A 20,587-nucleotide genomic window follows, 5' to 3' on the forward strand; every position below is an offset into this window, starting at 1 on the left:
TGAAAATGGTTTCTCAATGGAGGGACCATCTATAATGTAGCCACGGCCAACATTTGAAAGAGATAATCTTCAAAAAACAAAGAATGCCAAAGAATGTTCTTTCGATTGATAATAAACATTCCCCATTAAATTTGAAGTTTCTGTGTTGTTTCTTTAAAAAAGCTGGTAACTTCGAAAGGGATCAACCATATCATTAAGATGAGTCAAAAAAAAAACGATTATTTAATCGGTCATTTCGTATGGCAGCTATATTATATAGTGACTCGATCTGAACAATTTCTGCGGAGTTTATACCATTGGGATTTGGTCCATATGTGTTGTTGTACACGATGATAGATTTCTACTGGTAATTTAAAAATAGAATTTGTGCTAAAGAAAAATCTCCTTATCACCTTAAATACGGAATATAAGAGGGAAAGGAGAGATAGCAGTATCGAACGTATGAAGCAAAAATCGTAAAAAATTACGGTAATATGATTTCTGTTTTGCTGCAGGTGATGACACGCAATGATTGTGATTGACTTTGAAAAGGGATCGGAGAAAATGCAAATTATGCAAAGAAGGAAATGTCAACTTACGATAAGCAAATGCAAAATTCTGAGAATTGAAGAAAAATATGGAAGATTTTTGGCGTTTGAAAAAAAAGCCATTAAAAATATTGAAAAAAGCAAGAAATATACGAGTATAAAGTACACATACATATAAACTTTTCGAATAAACACTAGATGTGGCATTTTTTATAAAAAAAATTAAATTTACTGAATTCAATGTGCAAGAACAGAAAAGAAATAGAGAGTGACATTTGTATCACAAATTATACACAAATAAAAGTAAGAGGTTGCAGAAGTCGACGGTTTAGAGACAAAAAAAAACATATTCCAATATGTTTCAAGCCTCATAGACAATACAAGTTTTGTGAAAAATATAATATAATATGTTGACTTTAAAGCATTTTTAACTTGCAACGAAATCTTAAAGTGAGAAAAAGAGAGTAAATCTTGAAACTATGCAAAAATTTGCAGGAAACTTCACCAAATACTTTTTATGGAATCCAATGAAGGTAGGATATCTCAATTTGTTTCAAAAGTCTCTACTTTTTTTTAATTTTTCAAAGCAGAAATCTTTGGTGGATAAAAAATTCGGGTCCGTTCCGGTTACGTAGACCCGACTGTCGTGGGTACGGGTTAATTTACTGGTTTATATACATATATGGTTTAATTCTAGGTAATTGTCCGGTCCTATAAGTATCACAGGTATTGATCAAATAAAATTTTCTTTTAGTTATTTATGCATTGACTTATCGAAGTACAGTTGTGCGCGTTATAAAATCATAAATTTGATTTAAAGCATTTTAGCACATATACTATTAGTATGCAGGTATAGTATGTATGTATGCAGGTCTTTAAACAATAGCATTGTACTAATTCGCCATTAACTTGAGTTGAAAAGTAAGAACAAGGCAAATATTGACGACGGTGAAAGCGACAACTTTTGGAAGGAAGTGAAAAGCAAGCAAGGCGCCGCAAGGGGCTTGAGGTAGTGCGAGGCGTTGCCAAAGCCAGAAAAGTGGGACAGAACAATGCACTAGAATTGCACGGCAAGCCTTCGTATCGAGTCCTTGACGGCCCAAAACAAATGGCATTCACACATTTGTGGCGGAAAAACAGGAAAAATAAGCAAACGCAAAAACTTAAAAAAAACAAAAAACACTAGAGCATAGTGATGCAAAGGATAATTTCGGTTACGTTTGTGGCGTATAGCCGCACGAAATTCGATATACATACATACATACATATGCACTGTATACAAGAATAAATGCATGTGCAAGCGTTTGCAACGGAAAAGAAGGTCGCGTGCAAAAAGTGCAAGTCGTTAAGAATACATTATACGAGCAGCATATGTAGTAGAGGGAGGAGGGAGGGAGGTGAATAATTTCGTCTTAAAAGTGTTTTTTCCGCACTAAAGAGTTCAATGAAAGCACTCTTATTTTCATGACTGTGCTATTTTTAACTACACGAGGTAGTAGGTCATTTATGGTAGGTCGTAGGGGCCGAAAGAAAGCTACAAATTCAAAATATATATAAAAATTTGACAAGTTACGCAGCGGAATTACATAAACGTTGCAGCTTTTGGGCGTTCTGTTCATTAATTAATTTTAATTTTTTAATTTATGTGAAATGAAATAATAGAATGAGTAAAAATGAGAATCTTTTTATTTATTGGCTATTGTAACATACTTTCAGGCGTGCGCTTTTCAGTGGAAGAGAAGGCACATATTTAACTGAATTAAAAAAAAAATTTTGTAGTTTTAGATTATATAAGAATAACAAATATATCAAAATAATTTTGAAAATTAGTAATATTAATTTAAAAAATTTGTTGTTTAATTTTTTTTTAATCATTTTTTCTTTTAATTAAAATAGTATTTTTTTAATTTTTTTAAATAAATTGTTTTTAATTAAAAAATTATGGAAATTATTAATAATAATTAAAATAGAATTATAGAATTTTATTAAAAAAAAAATTTAAAAACATATAACAAATTAAAAAAAAAAATTAATAAAAATGATTTTAATTATTATTATTAATTTCAATAATTATTTTAATTTTTTTATTATTTTTATAACAGCGTCAAGGTTGAAACATGCAAATTATTAAACCAAAATGAAAAAAATATATAATCAATACTTATTGTAGCATACCTTTAGGCACCAAACAACTGTTTACAATATTTTATGTAAATATATTTAATTTTATATATTTTTGTATTTTCGATCAAATATCATTTACTTATTTCAGCATAAAAATCTGCTCAATTGCAGTTACGAAAAGGAATTTAGCGAAAAAGAATTGAATTAAACGTGTAAGCGAACAAAAAAAAAATAACGGAAAAAAGTTTACGAAACAAATCACATGTGCTAGTTGTGCAGAAATCAACTGAGTCAAGTGCAGAGTAAAAATGAGAGCACTAACACGTTAAAGAGAGACGGAGAGCAAGGAAGCGAGCGAGCGTGAGAGTATGTAAGCACGAAACAGTGAATTGAAAACAGCGCCTAAAACTAGACAGCACGGTTTGCAGCCTACAACTCGAGTATATCGATCGAAAAACGACACAAATGCGAAATGAGAAGGAAAAGATGTAAAAAGAAAGAAAAGAAATTAAAAAAAATCAGAGTGAGAGCACAAAAATGAGCACGAACGTAAAGGAGAGAGTGCATTTTCACTAATTTTTGCAAGTAGTACTATTTTTATATATAAAAATTTAGCAAAATAGGCTGTCATAGCAACGATACAATGCGGAGACAGCGAAATGAAGGGAGAGTTAGCAGTATTACTTGTAGAAACTGGCATGTAGCATTAAGACTACGGATAGAATATCAAAAATATGTAAAAATTATTACTATTTCTTATTTTCTCAAAAAAATTAAGACATAGGCATACAATACCAACCTATTGGGTGCTAACAACCCCTAAAGAAGCCAGCAGCAGCGCCTTACACACTCAATAGCTGCCTCCACAAAGGAGGTAGTCGGATGAATGTATAAGCACGCTGCAGGCGCTACTCGACATCAAGTAGTAACGGCTGAGTAGATGCTTCACTTTTGCGGTTTCTTCGGGGTTATGGAAGTGTGGAAATGAAAAGTAATGGCGGAAATGGTTAGAGGATGCTACAAGCCAAAGGCGCTTGAGCGGCAGAGAGATAAAGAGAGCGTGACTTTAAACAAGACCACCGCAGCCACTTTGACGGCAAAGCGTCTGTTTAGTCACGCTGTTTCAATACCACTTTGTTCGGGGCGCTGAAAACTATGCTAATGTATGTATATATATAAGTCTACACATATATACGGCATATTTATGCAATACATACCGACTTAAATAGAACAAACAAGCGAAAAAACAGTGAAAATGAAATGAGAAGTAAGAAAATAAAAGAAAAAATTACGCAAAAGCTATGACTCAACAAAATTGAATGCCTTTGCACGTCGTGCTGGCATGAATATTGTATGTGAGCGCATGGAGCGCAAAATGTACTCACAGCAACATACATAGCTAGCCACGCTTATTGCCATACACAGTTGACAGACACGCTCTCAAAGTGCGTGCATATTTGCCCTTTTTCCATTATTTTGCGAGCGCGTGGGTGGACGCTTGAGGCCTGTGACATTTGAAATGCTTTGTAGCGGGCGGTGAACATGTGCGCGCTTGTTCGATAATACAAAGGAAAAAATAATATGAAGCAAACAACAACAACAAGCAAATAAAAAAGATATTGACTTGGTACAAAATGTCTAGTTGGAGGATTAAAGATATAAAGCAGTCAATAAAAGTGAAGTTGATAAGGGACTGGTGTTATTTGCACACAGGAAAGACTGAACAAATGTAGTATTGGAGAAAGAATCACAATTGAAATTAATAGAGATATTGATTTCATGATATTTCATGAAAAATGAAATTATTGGAGATTGTAGTGTTGCCATGTAAAGATATATCTTCACATAAAACAGTTTTCTATACAAGAATTTATTTTTCATCAAAAACTTTTTAATACAATGACTTGATTTTCATATGTCAGCTTGTCATGACATGGCGTATGAGTAACCATGGCGTATGAGTAACCTGCTTGTGTGATCAGTATCTATGGGAAAATATGCCGCAGACCTTTCGGGCCTGAAGAATATTTTTGGAGATTGTAGCGTTGCCTTGGACAATAATATGTGCCAAATTTCATGAAGATATTTTATCAACTAGAAAAGTTTTCCATACAAGAACTTTCTTTTCATCGATCAGTTTGTATGGCAGCTATAAGCTATAGTAGGCCGATTTGAAGAATTTGTTCGGAGATGGTAGCGTTGCCTTGGACAACAAACTGTGCCAAATTTTATGAAAATTTGTTGTCAATTAGAAAAGTTCAGGGTATAAAAGCATTTCGATTATTTTATGAAGCCACGATGTTGCTATCAAATATCAAAAGACTAGAAAGGATAAGCATGTAAAAGGAAGTGTGAAGATAAAATAAACATTCGCGAAGTGAGTTTAACACACAAACACACACACCGATATAAAAGCTGTTAGCTGTATTGACAGCGCACGTGTTTGCCGTCGATAAATAACGCCAATAATTACAGAACGCACATAATTTGCAGGAATTCAAGGTAATAGGCAGGCAAAATTTATTGCCGCAGCAGTTGAGCTGGTAACTTGACAACCCGTGAAGGCTAAGCAAGCAGGTTAGTGCTTGTAAGCGTTAAAACAACACATACATATATGCGTATATATGTATGTATGTATTTGCGAGTGTGTGTGTGTGGCAATAGCAATTGATAATAATAGACGGCATAGAATTAAACGTAGAATATTGCCAGCAATTAAATATTGATTACAGTCAATAAAGTGATAAGTGTGCTATGCGAGATGCGCTGTGCTATTGTTGTGGTTGTGAGCTACTAATATACTGTCAATGAGATAACTGGTAGTCCAAAACCAAACACCGAAAGAGCAGTTAAGTCAATAAATGCGTGAAGTGGTGTGGGCGTTCGCAACGTAGGACCCATTTGCGCCACAATAATCAGTAAATTATTTGCATAGTAAGGAAGTGGCGTAAAGCGTGTGCAAATAAAGACATATAAATCACTTATAAATGCTGCCTTGGGAAATGTTTGCTTATATATGTATGTACTATATATGCTTAATGCTTCAGTGGTTAGTTGTATATATTTTAGTGTGAATGAAATCTGGCAGAAGTAATGATTTAATAAGAATGGTTATTTTTTTTTTCATTTTACTAATTAAGTACTCTTTAACAGCATTTTGTTTCATGTATAGATATTACTCTTCCAAAACGAGCAGAGTTAAATTACTTTTCGCACAATCTAAATGTTATTGAGATTTTACTTTCTATCATATTCAAAATTATTTAAAAAGAATGTATTTCAATAACTCAAAACATATCGTCAGATATTTAAATGCAATTTTAAATACAAACCCAAACACAAAGGGTCTGCGGCACATTTTCTCCATACTGAACACTTTCACATATACTCGCAGTACAAGCAGGTTACTCATACGCCATGTCATGACAACCTGACCGATCAAAATCAAGCCTTTGTATGGAAAACTTTTTTATTTAATAACGGATCTTTACGAAATTTAGCATGCGTAATTTTCCAAGCTAACAGTATAATCTCCTAATAAATTCTTGAAATCGCACTACTTTAGCATATCGCTGTCATGCAAACTGAACGATCAAAATCAAGTCTTTGTAAGAAAATCTTTTTTATTTGTGGTATATTCACGAAATTCGGCAATGATTAAAGTCCAAAACAACGCTATGAGCTTCAAGTTAACTGTTCAGATCGGCCTACCATAGCATATAGTTGCCGTACAAACTGAGCGATCAGAACCAAGTAAAGCTTTTAATAGCTCCAATCACTATAAATACATATATGCACGTTCCATATTTACCCCACTCACTACTTCATTATTTTTTATAGAAAAACTAGACCAACCAAAGAATAAATATTATATTTAAATCAACTTAAGTGTTTAACGCATTGTGCCAAATGTCAAAAATAATAGCTCATTATTTACACCATAAATACAAATAAAAAATTCTTCAATTACATATGCCAACAAATAACAATTCTCGGTAGGGCAGAATATCTTTTCTGAAAAAGCAATAGGCAAGGTCATTTTAACACGCTATGCTTGCATAAAAGAAGTTGGCATGCTAAATTTATAGTTGCATTAATGAATATACATGCAAATATAAAAAATAAACGCTAAAAATACGAATAAAGCCTGAGAATGGTAAGTTCAAATAGCCGCGCAGTACAAGAAAATGCAAAAACATTTTGAAAGAAATGGCAATAAATAAGAACAATAATAAAAAAAATAATGTATAATTCTTAAGGGTTCTAAATCCAAGCTGTAAATTTTTCAGCTTGCTAAAGGTGAAAGTATTTGTCGGTCGCTTGGAAACCAGTTTGGTTGCATATTTACATACTTATGTATGTATGTATGTACTTGGTCAGCAACACAAAGTCATGCACGAGCATGCAAAATTTATAAATACCGTTGTGTATAATAGAGAAATGTCAAAAGCTATTGTATACACTTGCCTCAAAAGAAGATATATTTAAAATATGTATATATATATAAAATATATGTATATTGAATACGAGATATGAAAAAGATATAATTATGAATGTGAAAAATAACAATAATTTTCGAGTTCCACATTTTTTTAATGATAATTATTAAAAAGAAGTAATTGAGCGCTCTGCCACAAAGTGAAACAAAGTTACAAATTGGCACAACGGTTTCATTGAGCTAAAATGTCAGCTGACAATTTACTTTTACGATTATGTCCGCACATTATTGTCCTTTTTTATTACTTTAATCTGGTATTTGCTGATAAGAATAATGTGTCACACAAACCCTTTCTACCGAAAGTTGTAAAGTTAAAAATGGAACAAAATGTTTCATTTTAATTTTCGCTGTTACGTACTTGCAACTTGATAACAGTTAAAAGGGCATGTCGGATGGAGGTCATATGTGAGTATCTACTCATTTGCACTCCACTTTTTACGCATTACTCTCACCGTTGTAGCGTTTATAATGGGTAACTCTGCAGATTTTGGGTTTGGCAGCTGCAAAAATGCTTAAGCGAGTGCCGCGTTAGTCACGAGGTTGGAAAGATAATTAATTTTTCTTTACTCTAACTGAAAAAGTTTATAACTTCTGATTATATAACAAATAGTGACTGTGCAATAACTTGCTATTGGATTAACTGTATAATTGCAAGGTTATGTATTCTAAGGGTACAAGTGTTACAACAAAGTTATGTAGGTCAAATTAGTATTAGCGTAATTTGGAATTACTTTCGTTATGAACACATTCAAATTTTTTAAATGTCATCAAATTGTAAACTAATCAATATTTTAAATTCGTTCGAACCGATTTGCACTATTCATACATCTCCTACAAACGAATTAATTTACAAATTATTAAGTAATTTTATCTTCTATTTTATAAATTGAAAATATAAATATAAGTTACTTATGCCACTAGTATCACATATATTTACCAAAAAAAAAATTTTTGATTTAATTTTGTGTATCATTCCAAATGATTAAGTATTGTGCGATTCATTAATGATCCACAAACACAATCAAACTCACAGTTAAAAGGAAATATAAACTTTCAGTTGCAATTTAGCGTTTGCGTTTTTTCGTCTTCTTTAAAGTACTCACCTTTTAGCGCCCTCTTCACCTTCAACAGGCTGCTCCCCACTGACGCCAGCCGCATTCGCTGCTTGTTCGGCGCCTGCAGCTGGTGTTGGTGCTGCTGTAGCAGCGGATACTTCCGGAGCGGCAACAGCATCTTGGGTAGGTGCAGGCACATCTTCGTCGGCTTGACCGCCCTTGACGGCGCCCACCAATGAAGTGAATTGATTTGTTAGGCCAGAGAACATTTTCGACCACTAACTGGTTTCTTGCTTTTACAAATTCTTCTTCACGCAAAATATATTTGCCAACAATGCACTTGCTGGCGCTTTTCTATATCAATTGATACGTGTGTATTGGTGGGAGTGTTTTTCGACTCCAAGTAACTGTATATGTATGTAATGCAAGAGTAGACTTGTAGACGTCGTACCGATTATGGTCTTAAGGTAGTAACTAGTGCGTGGAAGAGCAGAATAACGAGCACACTGCAAGACAAGACTTAAGTGCCGCTGTGCTTGTTGGTTTGTTAGTGGGTGGCGAGTTTTAAATGCGCGTCACAACGTTTTTGTGGAATGTACAATAGATATGCCCCGAATAAGAAAACAGGGGTTGTTTGTTCGCGTGGAGAAAAAGTTCCCACGAATCTCTCACGTTTTCACGAGTTCTTTAAACACGAACACTGAGTTATACGATTGCTACGGCTGTTGACTACTTTGCAGATTATTTTTTGCTTTTTTAAATTTTTTTTTTACTTTTTTTGGCCAATATGAACTTTTCAATGTTAAGATATTTTGTATTTAATTTTATTAAAACACTTAGTTTCAATATTTTTGCTTATTTTTTTTTACAGAGAACGGGAGCAGGGTAAAATTAGCATTTATTTGACCGTGTGATTTTTGTCAATGACCAATTTTAAATCAATAAATTTTGAATTTTTGGATATGCGAATATTTTGGATTTTCTGTAATGAAATATGTATGTAAAATATTATATATATGTTACACTTGAAAACTCGCGATTATTACTTAATATGTGTCAATGAAGACTCATTATTATAAAATTGCACACTTTAATCGATATTACATGCAAGTACGTTGGAGATACGCGCACTATAGTATATAGGATTGCTGAACTGTAATGTTAGCTATGCTTTTGGCCAATGCTTTACAATGCTGACTTCTGGCTCAATATGGAGCTTTTTTTTAAGAAAATAGCTGACTTTAGAGACTGTTCAATTATTGCTTCCAACTTCGGCGAAGGTCCTCTGAAAACTGTCACTGCAAAGGAATTACAATTGATAGAAAACATTAATTCGTTATACTCAGTTTCGCTGCAAAGAAAATTTTACTTACGTTGGAATGTCTGCGCATCAATTCATGCAGAACGATAACGTCTGTAAATGGGAATCTGTTTTTGCTCTTGCTACCACTTTGCTGTAGTTGGGTGGTACGAAATTATTCTTTGTACGTGTACTTTGTGCTGGAATTTCGTTTGAGTTTTGACGTTTTCGAAAATACTCACTGTCTAGCTGCGTTTCAATGTTAAGTATCGTATTATTTTAATCTTTTAATATGATTACTAACTTTTTGAATATGTATTGGCACAATTGGTTTGTTAATATTTGTTTTAATTCTAAAATCTTATGTTGTCATTTTTGTTATTTTTTTTGTAGCTATTTACAGTGTTGCATTGGTTTTTTAATTTTGGCAAAATTAATATCGAGATCGATAAATTTTCGTCAAAGTATATCGATTTAAAAAAGAAAGTATCGAAATTATAAAAAAAAAACTGTTCTATTTGCAATTGTAGGGTTTGCGTAGCGTTTTGTAAAATATAAGGAATGAAATCTAAAAATGTAACCCAAATTTACAACTTTTATTACTATTTTCATTTTGTGCCCTTTTCTGAATGTCTTTTTAAAAGCCACGTGACTGTTAAGTTCCGGTTATATTAGCCACGAATTCTTTTTTGCTAAAGAATGCTTTTTTGACCAGAAATTAATTGGCAGGTAACTCTGTACACGGCAACACTCTAAATTAGAACTGGGTCTTCGCCATGGAACATTCTGGCAACTACGCTGTTTGGTTAAATCTGGCAGTTTATCGCCGATTTTATTTTGTCCCATCAGCTGTGTTCGTCACAACATAAATATAAAACATCATTCTGACTAGCTGATATCCATGTCAGTTTATCTGTCCGTCTTTCTGTATAACTAAAAACTAATCTCTTAGCTAAGAAATATCGATCTGAAATTGTGAGCATGTCCTGTTCTCCCAAACAGCTGCATTTGTCGGAGCCGTCGATATCAGACCCTGTTGCATATAGCTGTCAAACTTTTTTTTATTTGTGAAGGATGTTCTTACTTTGGTGATACCAAAGTGAACATTGCTTTGGTTTCTATATTTAAAAGTAACTAAAATATAAGGCTAGTGTTCCTTTTCCAAAAATTATCTTGGAAATAATATTTAGACCATTTTTTAATAAAAACAAATTTTTTTATTAATGTTTACACATATTTTTTAAGTTTCAACAAATTCATATATATTTTTATGCAAGACATGCTCGCACTTTAAGACTTTGTTTGAAAGCAGGAGATCCTGTTAGTCTATTGCGCTATACACTGTACAAAGGAACTTAATGTCTTCCAGCTACTTATTTGCAAAATCTTAAAATAAATTCAAGTTTTATTTCTAAACTAACATTTTCTTATTTACAATGCCTTTGATCGTTATACAAAAAACATGGCAAGCGCATTGATCTCCTGCATTTTTAGTTCCTGCTTTGTTCTACGTTGTGTTTACTGTCATTCGTTTTTTTTTCTCTCGTCGTAATTTAAAAGATTTTCTTTTACCGCTTACGTTAAATTAATTCTAGAATATTTAACCTATTTATAGATATCAAATAATTATGCGCAATTGATAATTATTTTCATCACAATAGCATTGCACCTCATCACGTTTCACTTTGTTTTGACCGTGCCGCATCCATTTGTTGTTTCAACTCATGATCAATACGTTCCTTTGCACGAAACACTTTTGACTGTATATAAAAGGAACCGCCTTTCGCTTTTTCATTCACCGCAAACAAGTGTTCATAGTTTTTAATAACTTTCTGCAGATCCTTTAAATCGTCCACATTCAATATTTGTTTGGCCTCTTCCAATGTCATGCCTATACCCAATGTAAAAAGACAAATGCAATTAAAATATTTGTATTAATATAATTAGCATTTAATTTACCAGTTCGCGCATTGGCTTCCGCACGTTTTTCTCCCTGCGGTCCACCACCTCCGCGACGTGCAGCCTCCTGTGATGCCGCTATTTCTTGCTTCAACGCTTTCGCAAATGCACGGCCAATAGCTTGCCCGCCAAGCACAATGATCTGCGCCAAATATTTCGCCATGTTTCAGTTCGTTTTTTGTGTAAATATCGATAATGTACACCTTTATTTCTGGTAAAAATTATTAATGTGAAAATATTGTGAAACTTTTAGTCAGTAATGCGAAAATTGCCTGTTTACAAGTTGACATTACACAATCGTTTCTAACCTAAAACTGGTGCTGGTTTATCAGATGTTTCTGACATATGTTATTATTAACTTGGCAGCACTGCTAACCGACAACAGGGTGGTAAAAAATTTGAATTCCTGCACATTTTGAATACAAGTTACGTGTGTTCGTGCAACAAATAATTTATATAAGTAAAATATATGTAACAAATAAATTAAGCGTGTTTGTTAAATTGTGTTGAGTGTCATTTATTTTTAATATGATTTTATATGCATTTCAATAAAAAATATAATTTACAGAAACAAAAACAAACACTGTGAATTATGCTAAATTATTTTGTTTTACCAATTATCATATTTATAATTAAGGAAATTTTAATTTACTTGCATAATTTATATGTATCTACTGTATTTACAAGCTCGTTAAAATATTTTTTATAAATATTATATATATAAGTAAATGAAGATAAAAACGTTTGTACAACGCTTGAGACAGCACATACCTAAACACGCATTGCTTCTACAAAATTAAAAAAAAGAAGTAACATATATTTATGTAAATATTTGCTAAGCATAATTTTCCGTAAACTGACAAGTTTGGTGGAATTCAAAAAAGAAAAAAAAGGAAAATCTAGTATAGGCTGCGCTTGCGTTGCAAAGTAGCTTATTGCTAAGAGAATCAGATGGGTTAAAAGGAAATGATAACTACATACATATACAGTTATACCGTTGTATATGAGTGCATATGATTTTCTGACAGCTGTGCATATTTTGAAGCACGGTAGAGGACCATGTTTTGAAGTTTTGCAACTCCGTTTACGAATCCAAGTTTAGATGAAAGTTACTTTATGAGAATAAGTTTAAATGCAGAGTATTTCGAGTGAGGGGCATAACAAATGCTAAACGCTAAAAGTCCAAAAAACCTAAATGCACATAAAGAAAATTCATTATATTGCCTCTATTCACCACCGTGTGTGACACACACTTTACTAAAAATGAAAATAACCATGCGTACGACTACGACATCTAACGCTTAACGCTTCAACAGAACCCTGGATTTGTGTGTTCTATAACGCAGCGCTTACAGTACTTCTTCACCGCCCGATAGCCCTCAATCGATATCTGGCAATCCTGTATGTTCAGTTGTTGTAGGCCACGACAGTAGTAAGCAATACACTGCACGCCACGGTCCGTTATCATATCACAATTCCGCAAGCTGAGCTTCTTCAAATTCGGACAGCTTTCGGCGAGCGCACGTAAACCCGCATCACTTACATCGCACTTGCCGATGTCAAGTGCACGCAGACGCGGGCAGGAATGTGCCAATACGGTAATGGAATCATCGCTCACCGCTTCACAACCGCGCGCATTTAGGTAACGCAGCTTATAGCAGCGACGCGCGATCACTTTGAGTCCAGCATCGGAGACGCGATCACACTTCGCCACGGAGAGGTACCGTAAAACAGCGCCGAGTTTGGCGAGTTCATAGAGGCCGAAATCGGTAATGTTCACGCAATCGGATATGCTGAGCTCCTTGAGTGCGATGCAAAAACTTGGTACGAATTTCAAGCCGGCATCTGGAAGCATAATAATTTAGTATATATCTGTATGTATGTAGTTAAAACCAGCGATAAAGGCATGCATAACTTATGCCATTGGTGGGATTTCAATCTCAACGTCCCTCCTTTTCCAATTGATAAAGTCAAAACCTGCTGAACTCAACACAACTGAAAAAGTCCAGGACGTGATTTACGGTCTCACTTCCAATAACATGCGAGTTGGGCAACTCTTTATCTCTGTTTAAAACTATTGCGTGAGTTTTGGCAATACGCACCTGTAATTTTTATACAGCGTCTAAGGTATAGATACACCAGTTGTGGACAGTTTTTCACCACGATTTTTAGTCCGACGTCGTCTAAGACAAGGCAATCCGTAAGATCTAAATATTGCAGCAGCAGACGGCGTGGTTGTTCCAGATTTGGATGCGTGCTGATGCTGACCACCTGGCTGCAGCCTGGAAGATATAAAATGATGAACATAAGTCACTCCATTTTAGCTTTATAACGTCTTTACAGCTTAATACACTTGCAACCGTACTTACCCGTCACATCGAGATGCTGCAAATTTGTACATTTTGTAAGTACGTCCATGAGCGCTTGATTCGACACCTGCATGCAGGTTTGCAGTTGCAAATGTGTCAATTCTGGACAGCGTCGCGTTAATAACTGCAAACCCTTATCGGATATTCGACAGCCCTCGGAGAGCATTACACGCTCTACTTCCGGACACGAGCCATTGCATGTTTGCCCGCACAATTGTCGGAAAATCATTTTTAGCGTCTTATCGCCATTCAGGTGTTCACCTTTCAGCGAGATCACCTTCCAGAGCACTGGGCGCCAGGCGAGTTGGTCGAAACGTCGACACACGCGTGCCAAAATACACAACTCACAACTGTCGAACCAGTTGAAAATCTTCAAAACCACATCGTCGGGCAGCCGATCAAAGAGTGGTCCCGAACGGAAGGTCTTCTTATTCCATGGTGGTGGCGCGACATTGTCGTGTCGTGTGCGTGTCACTGCTGTTAAAGTGGTCGTCGACGGCGGTGGGTGGTGTACGATGCTATGCGTTGTGATTGTGTTTGGATGATGACCCGTTGGCGAGGGCGAAACAAGCGTGGCATAACCTTGATCCAGACTAGGTGAGAAGCGTCCGATGTTGCAGAGCCCATCGGAGAGACTTTTCACTTTGGTATGGTGGAAACGTTGATCCAGCGCAAGGTTAGAGGATGTGGTATTGTTGCTGGTGTTGGCAAAATTTTCCAAATGATTGGAAGAGCTGAATGCATCCGTCGGTGAACCGGTGCGATTTAGCAGGTAACGATCGGAACCGCTCGTTTCGCTGGGACTGGAGGCGTGATGGCGCAAGTAGTGCGCGTCTGACATGCGGAAAAGTACAAATAAAATAAATTTCAACAAATTAGTGTGATTGCCGAAACTCACCCGCTAGTCGTTCGGTGCCATTATTATAATTGCATATATTACGCAGTCCGTCTTCGAGAAAATAGCGCTCATTCTGAAAATGACTCGCCTCCGATCCCAAGGGAAGCGCGCGTATCGCATTGCCCAAGTAGAGCGCGTCCATTTTCTTCTCCAAAAAGTATTGCATATTACGTGTGCTACTACCATTGACCGCACTTGACACCGTTGGTACGCTGCAACGTCCACCCTGATGTCTAGTTATACGACCGGCTGTTGTACCACCGCCATGTGAGCTGCTATGTGGCAACTGATACATTTCTGGTAGGGTGTGATTACGTTGCGCGGTCGCATTCAGCGCCGATGCAGCTACTGCAGCAGTTTCCGCATCTTCTTCAATGTTAACCAATTCATTGAGCAGTCCATCTACGGTATCACCTTGTTGCGAAGCCGATGGTGTGTAGATGATATCGTCCGCATCGATGCTGAGGTCCGGCGATTTGCGTGACATTTGATAGACCTGCGGATCGAGTGGACTGGAACTGAGCGGATGATGATATGGCGGTTGATGATGTCCCGTCAGCGAATCGATGACGGTGCTACTGTTGCGTCCCAATGATGCTAGCGGACACTCGAGACTTGTAGGCGCTTGTGCGCGGCGTGCGGTCTGGTGCGACATGCTGAATGCGGTGGTGGTGAGAAAAATGTAGATGCTGCTTTGACGACAACGACAGAAAGTGCGTTTGCAGAAGCCTAAAGTTGGTGGTGAGCTGCAAATAAAAATGAGAAAATTTTGTAGCTTTAAGGGTTTTTAATAGACATGTAATTTTATAGTGTCGAACTTAAGCTATAGCTATAGCTGTCATACACACTGACCGGTCTAAATGAAGTCCTTATATGGTATACATATGTATTAAGAAAAATAGTTTCACAAAATTTGACCTGGGTTATTGTGCAAGACAACGGTTATATTAGGTTCGATGGCTGATCCGGAGATCAGCCGATAGGGAGAAGACGTTGGCCTTACTAAAGGCAAAAAGCTCACTGGATCTCTTACGAGCGATTTTTCCATTTTACCGACCCGGGTACCCATCCTTGCCAGATCATTAGCTTTACAGTTGCTCGCGATTCCACCACCCACGACTACGTCGCAGGTATATGGGGAGAGAAGATGCGGCCAGAGTATGTTTTGGTGACTACAGCATCCTTTAGATACGGTATAAAGTCTATCTGTATGCCTGTAAGGATTTCCGGATGTGTAGACATGTCTTCCTTTATAAAACCAGAATCTCTGAGTCTGATAGCAACTTTCACGGCCATACACCCGAATCGCCGGGAGGTCATAGTCAACTTTTGTTAGACGATTCTCCAATTTCAATATTCTCCTGACCTGACGGCACGATCGTGGTTTTGACGTTGAGGGTTTCATGTCAAATCTGAAGCTGTGTCCAGTGACCCACGAAGCTATGTTGCTTCGAATTATAAATACTTACGAGACTGTTTACTTGCAGAACTCAACAAGTTGTTTGCTCTAGGCTTCATAAAACGAGTAGTTGGACTGAAGTTGTGTCTAACGATATTTTGTGCGAAATCAAACGGGTCGGAGACTTATCAAACACACCTCGCATATCCCTAGAAAAATATCACATATATTTGTATGTGCCCTGTAAGCGTAATTTTATACACTTTCTGCTGTGCTTTTGCTCCAATTTACAAGAACTCGCCTGTAACCAATCTCCAAGCAGCGATCTTTCGAACGTCAAAAAATACATTGATCTCGCAAGACTGTGGCAGCGAGAAAATTATGGGGCGCTTCAGCTGCTGCTGCGCGTTTATAGCATTTTTACATTAAACCGAGCAATTGCTGGCTTTGTTGTAATAACTCTTGTTGTTGTTGTGCTGTTGATACTTTGTAGCCAGCAAAATATGCAAATCAACTGACGTAGCTGTTCAATGCGCTACCTTACGGACATGAGTATGTACGTATGTGTCTGGCGAGTGCGTGTTATAAAGCGACTAATCTGCATGTGTACATGGCTAACAACAATAGCAACAAACCTCTCGCTAACAACGTAGCCAACCAAATCCATAATCGCAGTAAAATTACGACAGCTGTTCGGCATTACGACAAATTCGAGCGACCGGCAAAGAGGAAACGAGGCATTTACGAGTATATAAATGTATAAGTATGTATATATATTTTTTTTAATAAATGTGCTGCCACAATTAGCTACACTGCCGCCTTCCGAACACTCGGCCGACTTAAATGCTGCAAGCACTACTGTCGCTTGAGCTATCAATCGCGCTATTGACCCTCGTCGCCATCGTCGCCCTCATTGCTACCGAGACGCTTCTTCATTTCGTCTGATTGCGCACTACCTTAGCTGCCGGGTGTCGGGGGCAAGTAGTGTATGGATTCACAGGCAGGTAATGACATGCTTTAAATGCACATTCCATGCTCATTATTTTGATGCATTTTCAGTGCCGCAGGGCATGGTCGCAATGCACCAGCCCAGCAACAGCAACAATAAGTATGTACTGTGTAGCGTTGAATTTAACATTGCGGAATGTTGGCTAGCACAACGGAAAGTGGAATTTTTGAGTCTTAACTGCTCGTCCTGCTTTGAAGATCTTTCAACGTGCGTTTTTTTACTTCTCAATAGAGACCGTCTTGGCACACGCAGGGTCACACTGGCTGGGCTTGATGTTATGAATTTAAGACGTTATATCTACTTGATTACTTATATTTGAAAATATCCTCCGAAAAATTAAAGTTGATCTCGGAAAAAGCTTCGGATATATAGACGAGATCAATTGAAAAGTCCGCTGCCACATTGAAATGCAATTTTTGCCAAATTCCTTCTTTTTACTCAACATAATTCGCTTGAATTTATGGTCGTCATAATCGTCCTGTCAGATCCACATTTAAGTCTCTCTCCACAGGCACAATAAAAAATTTTACCGTGCCAGTGAGACAAAGAAGTGCCCGTAGTGTCGAGAATATTGCTGCCGCTACTGCATTAATTGAGGAAGACTTATTATCAGTCTCTCACACGTCGTTCTCAAGCGTTGGGCATCTCTGTGACGTCGTCGTGGCGAATTTTTCGAAAAGATATTAGCCTATATCCTTACAAGATCAAAGTGACGTAAGAACTGAAGCCACTTGACCACCAGAATCGTCGTATGTTCGTGAATTGGACTGAGCAACAACTTGAAATTATCCGGATTTTCATCGAAAAATCATCTTCAGCGTTGAGGCTTATTTCTGGCGGAATGGCTTCGTCAATAAGCAAAATATGTGTTATTGGTCAGGCAGCAATCCACACGTACTTCATGAGTCACCATTGCATCCCGAAAAAATTACGGTTTGGTGCGGTTTATGGGCCGGCGGCGTCATTGGGCCGTACTTCTTCCGTGATGATCAAGACCGGCACGTTACTGTGAATGGGAATCGCTATTGCTCAATGATAACGGAATATTTTTGGGCCGAATTCAATGATATGGACTTGGAAAATATGTGGTTCCAACAGGATGGCCCACAAGCCACACAGCGAATGTCACAATCAATTTATTGAAAAGCAAGTTTGGTGAACGTGTTTTATCACGAAATGGCCCAGTTAATTGGGCGCATCGGTCGTGCGATTTGACGCCGTTAGACTATTTCCTATGGAGCTACGTCAAGTCCGTGGTCTATGGTCTTACTTCGAATATCGAACTTGAAATTGCAGCAGTATCGGCCGATTTATGCTTGAAAACCGTCGAAAATTGGGTTCAGTGTCTGGACTTCTGCAAGCGTGCTCGTGGTGGCCATGCAAAGAAATTGAGTTCCATACACAAGGAGATCCAATGTACTTTTACAGGAATAAAAAATTTCATTGATATCCCAAACAGTTTTTGCTTTATTTGTATGAGTATGTACGATGGACCATTTCTCATCAGTTAATCCTAACCCTGAAGAGCATTTTGGTATTACCTGATCAATGGTTGTGCCATCAATAAGGTGTTCAGGAATTTTATGAAAAGTTTTTTCATAAGTGTAATCCACCTGTGAGGACCCCCAACACCTATTAACGTTTCTCAGCTGTCAAAAGTTCTGTAAGTTCGATAATTTAGGTTTAATAATAACTACAGAGAGCTAAGTTCCCAAACTTGTCAGCAATACAATTGAAGGTTTTGCTTATTTTCTGGGTTAAACTCCGTCACAAGCAGCATACCATTTAAGAGATGAAAATTATTTAAAATAATTTTTAATAACGTAACTTTGAACCCCATTCAGTTCAATATATAAAATATGGCATCTTCGAATAGCTCCGCGGACAATCTGAAACCTCAACAGTTTTGCGAACAAGTATAAGACGTCTGCTAGCATCATTATCAAGCCAGCTAGTATTGATCTGCGTTTTTTTGCTTTTGATATCATTGCATATCTACATCTATTTCATGTGTATGAATGTGTTTAAGCCGTACATACATATATACAAATTTCCCTAGAGCAATGAAAATGTATACAAGTTCACTGGGCGGTAATTAGATTGGTCGCGGTGATTGCGACTGAGCTTATACAACGGAGGGCGCTTTTCGAGCAAATTGCGGCGACTGTACCCTATATAATGAGGGAACCTTTACGCTGCGGGACGACCATTAATAATGTTCCTAAAAATAGATATACTTGTATTTAAGAAGGTACATACATATGTATATTAGAAAAGCCTGTGTTAGTAAATTTGATTTAATTTTCTTGACATCGGAAGTCATATCAACTTTTCTAACTAGAATTAGGAAGAACTGAATGACTTTGTAGTTACATATTATGACTCTATGCCAAATGTCACATCAAAATAATCATTAGTGTTTAGTATACGCGTCTTTGAAACAATGCTTTCCCACTACTAGGATGTCATGAAACGTATTATTACTGGCGATGAGTTTTAGATCTATGCTTACGACCCGGAAACAGGCGGTCAATCGAGTATCGTGGCAAAGGTGAGACGAAGCCAAAAAAGCCAGGTCAATTCAGGTCATTCGAGTTGTGGTGCACTCAGAATTCCATCCGACCGGCCAAGCTGTCAACAAGGAATACTATCTGAGTGTTATGTAAAGCTATTTATATGAAGATTCGGAATTATGGGCCGAAACCAGTTGGTTTTTGCACCACGATAATGCACCGTCGCATACTGCATTGATTCTTAGTGAGTTTTTCGACAAATTATGGACCAATATCGTACCGCAACCACCGCATTCTCCTGATTTAGACCCGACTTCTGGCTATTTAGCAAACTCAAGCGACAGCTTCGGAGATTTGGCTACCACGTTAACCTTGATAGTCGTAATTTCGAAGTCGAAGTTCGATGAAACCATGAACTGTACGAGATATACGACGACATTGACATATGTAGTTCAGCGAATTAAGAGACAACGGCTACGCTGGCTAAGTCATGACGTCCGAATGGATGAAAACACTCCAGCTCTGAGAGTTTTCGACTTAGTTGCCTTCGGAGGAAGCAGAGGAAGTCCTCGATTTCGTTGGAGTGATCAGATGGAGAAGGACCTGGTTGCACTTGGTATCTCGAATTGGCGTCAATTTGCGAAAATAAGAAACGACTGGCGCGATGATGGCTAATCTCTCAAGTTGACTGGGCATTACACCTAGAGTGAGTCCTAATATAATACATACTTTTATTACAAATTACAAAGACCTTTCTTTTCATATGAAAAATCGGTTTTCATTGCGAGCACTTATCAAAAATTGTCATTTCCAATTTCTCTTTAATTCAAAATTGATGTACATAAATTTTCAGTATATATTCAACATAAAAAAGATACAAGATAAGATTAAAAACAAAAAAAATGCGCTATCAACCTTGGAAGCAATCTTTACATT

The 20,587-nt window shown here is 36.9% G+C and overlaps 3 protein-coding genes across 25 annotated transcripts in view; all 3 read right to left on the bottom strand.

Moving 5' to 3' along the window:
* Positions 1–9,898, bottom strand: part of LOC105234098 (synapse-associated protein of 47 kDa) — a 65,514-nt gene extending 55,616 nt beyond the window's left edge. For 10 of the 21 annotated variants that reach the window (XR_007421821.1, XR_007421822.1, XR_007421823.1 and 7 more), the window contains exons 1-2: positions 9,578–9,896; positions 8,253–9,502 (exon numbers count right to left, since the gene is read on the bottom strand). Coding sequence is in view for 17 of the 21 variants with exons in the window: in XM_011216350.4 (XP_011214652.1) it covers positions 8,253–8,473 (221 nt within the window). In the remaining 4 variants the exon portion in view is untranslated. Of the gene's footprint in view, positions 1–8,252; positions 9,503–9,577 lie in introns of all 21 variants that reach the window. The other 11 variants (XM_029548449.2, XM_029548448.2, XM_029548446.2 and 8 more) reach the window with 5 other exon arrangements.
* An 898-nt stretch (positions 9,899–10,796) lies between these two features.
* On the bottom strand, positions 10,797–11,764 carry LOC105234097 (mitochondrial import inner membrane translocase subunit Tim16). The gene is made up of 2 exons (XM_011216341.4): positions 11,464–11,764; positions 10,797–11,395 (listed from the first exon to the last, which is right to left on the bottom strand). The coding sequence occupies exons 1-2, from the start codon at positions 11,624–11,626 to the stop codon at positions 11,178–11,180; spliced, it is 381 nt and encodes a 126-aa protein (XP_011214643.1). The 5' UTR covers positions 11,627–11,764; the 3' UTR covers positions 10,797–11,177.
* A 164-nt stretch (positions 11,765–11,928) lies between these two features.
* LOC105234095 (F-box/LRR-repeat protein 7) overlaps positions 11,929–20,587 on the bottom strand; it is a 40,916-nt gene continuing 32,257 nt past the window's right edge. For all 3 annotated transcript variants that reach the window (XM_019988771.3, XM_011216338.4, XM_049448593.1), the window contains exons 3-6: positions 14,731–15,476; positions 13,833–14,666; positions 13,566–13,745; positions 11,929–13,308 (exon numbers count right to left, since the gene is read on the bottom strand). In XM_019988771.3, the coding sequence (XP_019844330.2) occupies positions 12,773–13,308; positions 13,566–13,745; positions 13,833–14,666; positions 14,731–15,385 (2,205 nt within the window). In that variant the 5' untranslated portion in view covers positions 15,386–15,476 and the 3' untranslated portion in view covers positions 11,929–12,772. The remainder of the gene's footprint in view (positions 13,309–13,565; positions 13,746–13,832; positions 14,667–14,730; positions 15,477–20,587) is intronic.

This window comes from Bactrocera dorsalis, chromosome 2, assembly GCF_023373825.1.
Source record: "Bactrocera dorsalis isolate Fly_Bdor chromosome 2, ASM2337382v1, whole genome shotgun sequence".
Lineage (NCBI taxonomy): Eukaryota > Metazoa > Arthropoda > Insecta > Diptera > Tephritidae > Bactrocera > Bactrocera dorsalis.